The sequence below is a fragment of the Meleagris gallopavo genome, unplaced genomic scaffold (genome assembly GCF_000146605.3).
Source record: "Meleagris gallopavo isolate NT-WF06-2002-E0010 breed Aviagen turkey brand Nicholas breeding stock unplaced genomic scaffold, Turkey_5.1 ChrUn_random_7180001872471, whole genome shotgun sequence".
Classification (NCBI taxonomy): domain Eukaryota; kingdom Metazoa; phylum Chordata; class Aves; order Galliformes; family Phasianidae; genus Meleagris; species Meleagris gallopavo.
The window spans coordinates 1-596 of NW_011137222.1; the positions used below are offsets into that span (position 1 = coordinate 1).

At 61.6% G+C, this 596-nt stretch overlaps 1 protein-coding gene across 1 annotated transcript; it reads right to left on the reverse strand.

Annotated features, from left to right (window-relative positions):
• Positions 1-4: 4 nt before the first annotated feature.
• On the reverse strand, positions 5-591 carry LOC109364584 (killer cell immunoglobulin-like receptor 3DL3; the record flags this gene model as incomplete). The annotated part of the gene is given in 3 exon segments (XM_019611202.1): positions 5-67; positions 185-365; positions 367-591. Coding segments are annotated over 3 exon segments (469 nt in total), but the record flags the coding sequence as incomplete, so codon positions are not given.
• Positions 592-596: the final 5 nt, after the last annotated feature.

Genomic DNA, 596 nt, shown 5'->3' on the forward strand with positions numbered 1-596 from the left:
ACAAAGGCAGCAGTGCAGCCCCCAGCCACTGCCACCACCGGGTTCCCATGGGAACTGTCTGCAGCACCTGTGTGGTCCGGGTGTTTGGGTTATCGCATCCCCAACCACCACCTCTACAGGGACAGGAGGTGACACAGCCACTCCTGGGCGGCACCAGGGGTACCCAAATGGGGTTCAGACCCACCTGGGGGTGCAGGTGTGGGAGTCACCTCCAGAGTCACGTTATTGCCAAGGGGTGAGGACACAAAGGGGTAAGCCCAGGGGCGGTAGGAGCACCTGTAGGTGCCGCTGTCAGCTGGGGTCACCCCAAAGATGGTGAAGGTGGCTGTGCCCACCACATGGAGGTGCTGGCGCTGGATGGGGGCGTGAGCAGCCGTCCTTGTGCAGGAGGAAGGTGGCCCCATAGTCCTTGTTCCAGCACTGGATGGTGACATTGGTCCCTATCTCCACACATTCCTCAGGGCTCAGGGAAATGCTGGGAGGCAGGAAATGTCGATCCGCATGAACGGAGGGTACAGCTGTGGGACACGGTCCTGTTGGGATCAACCAGAGCCACCTGCTGTCCCCAGGGCCCACACCTGTCAGCACCAGCTCCA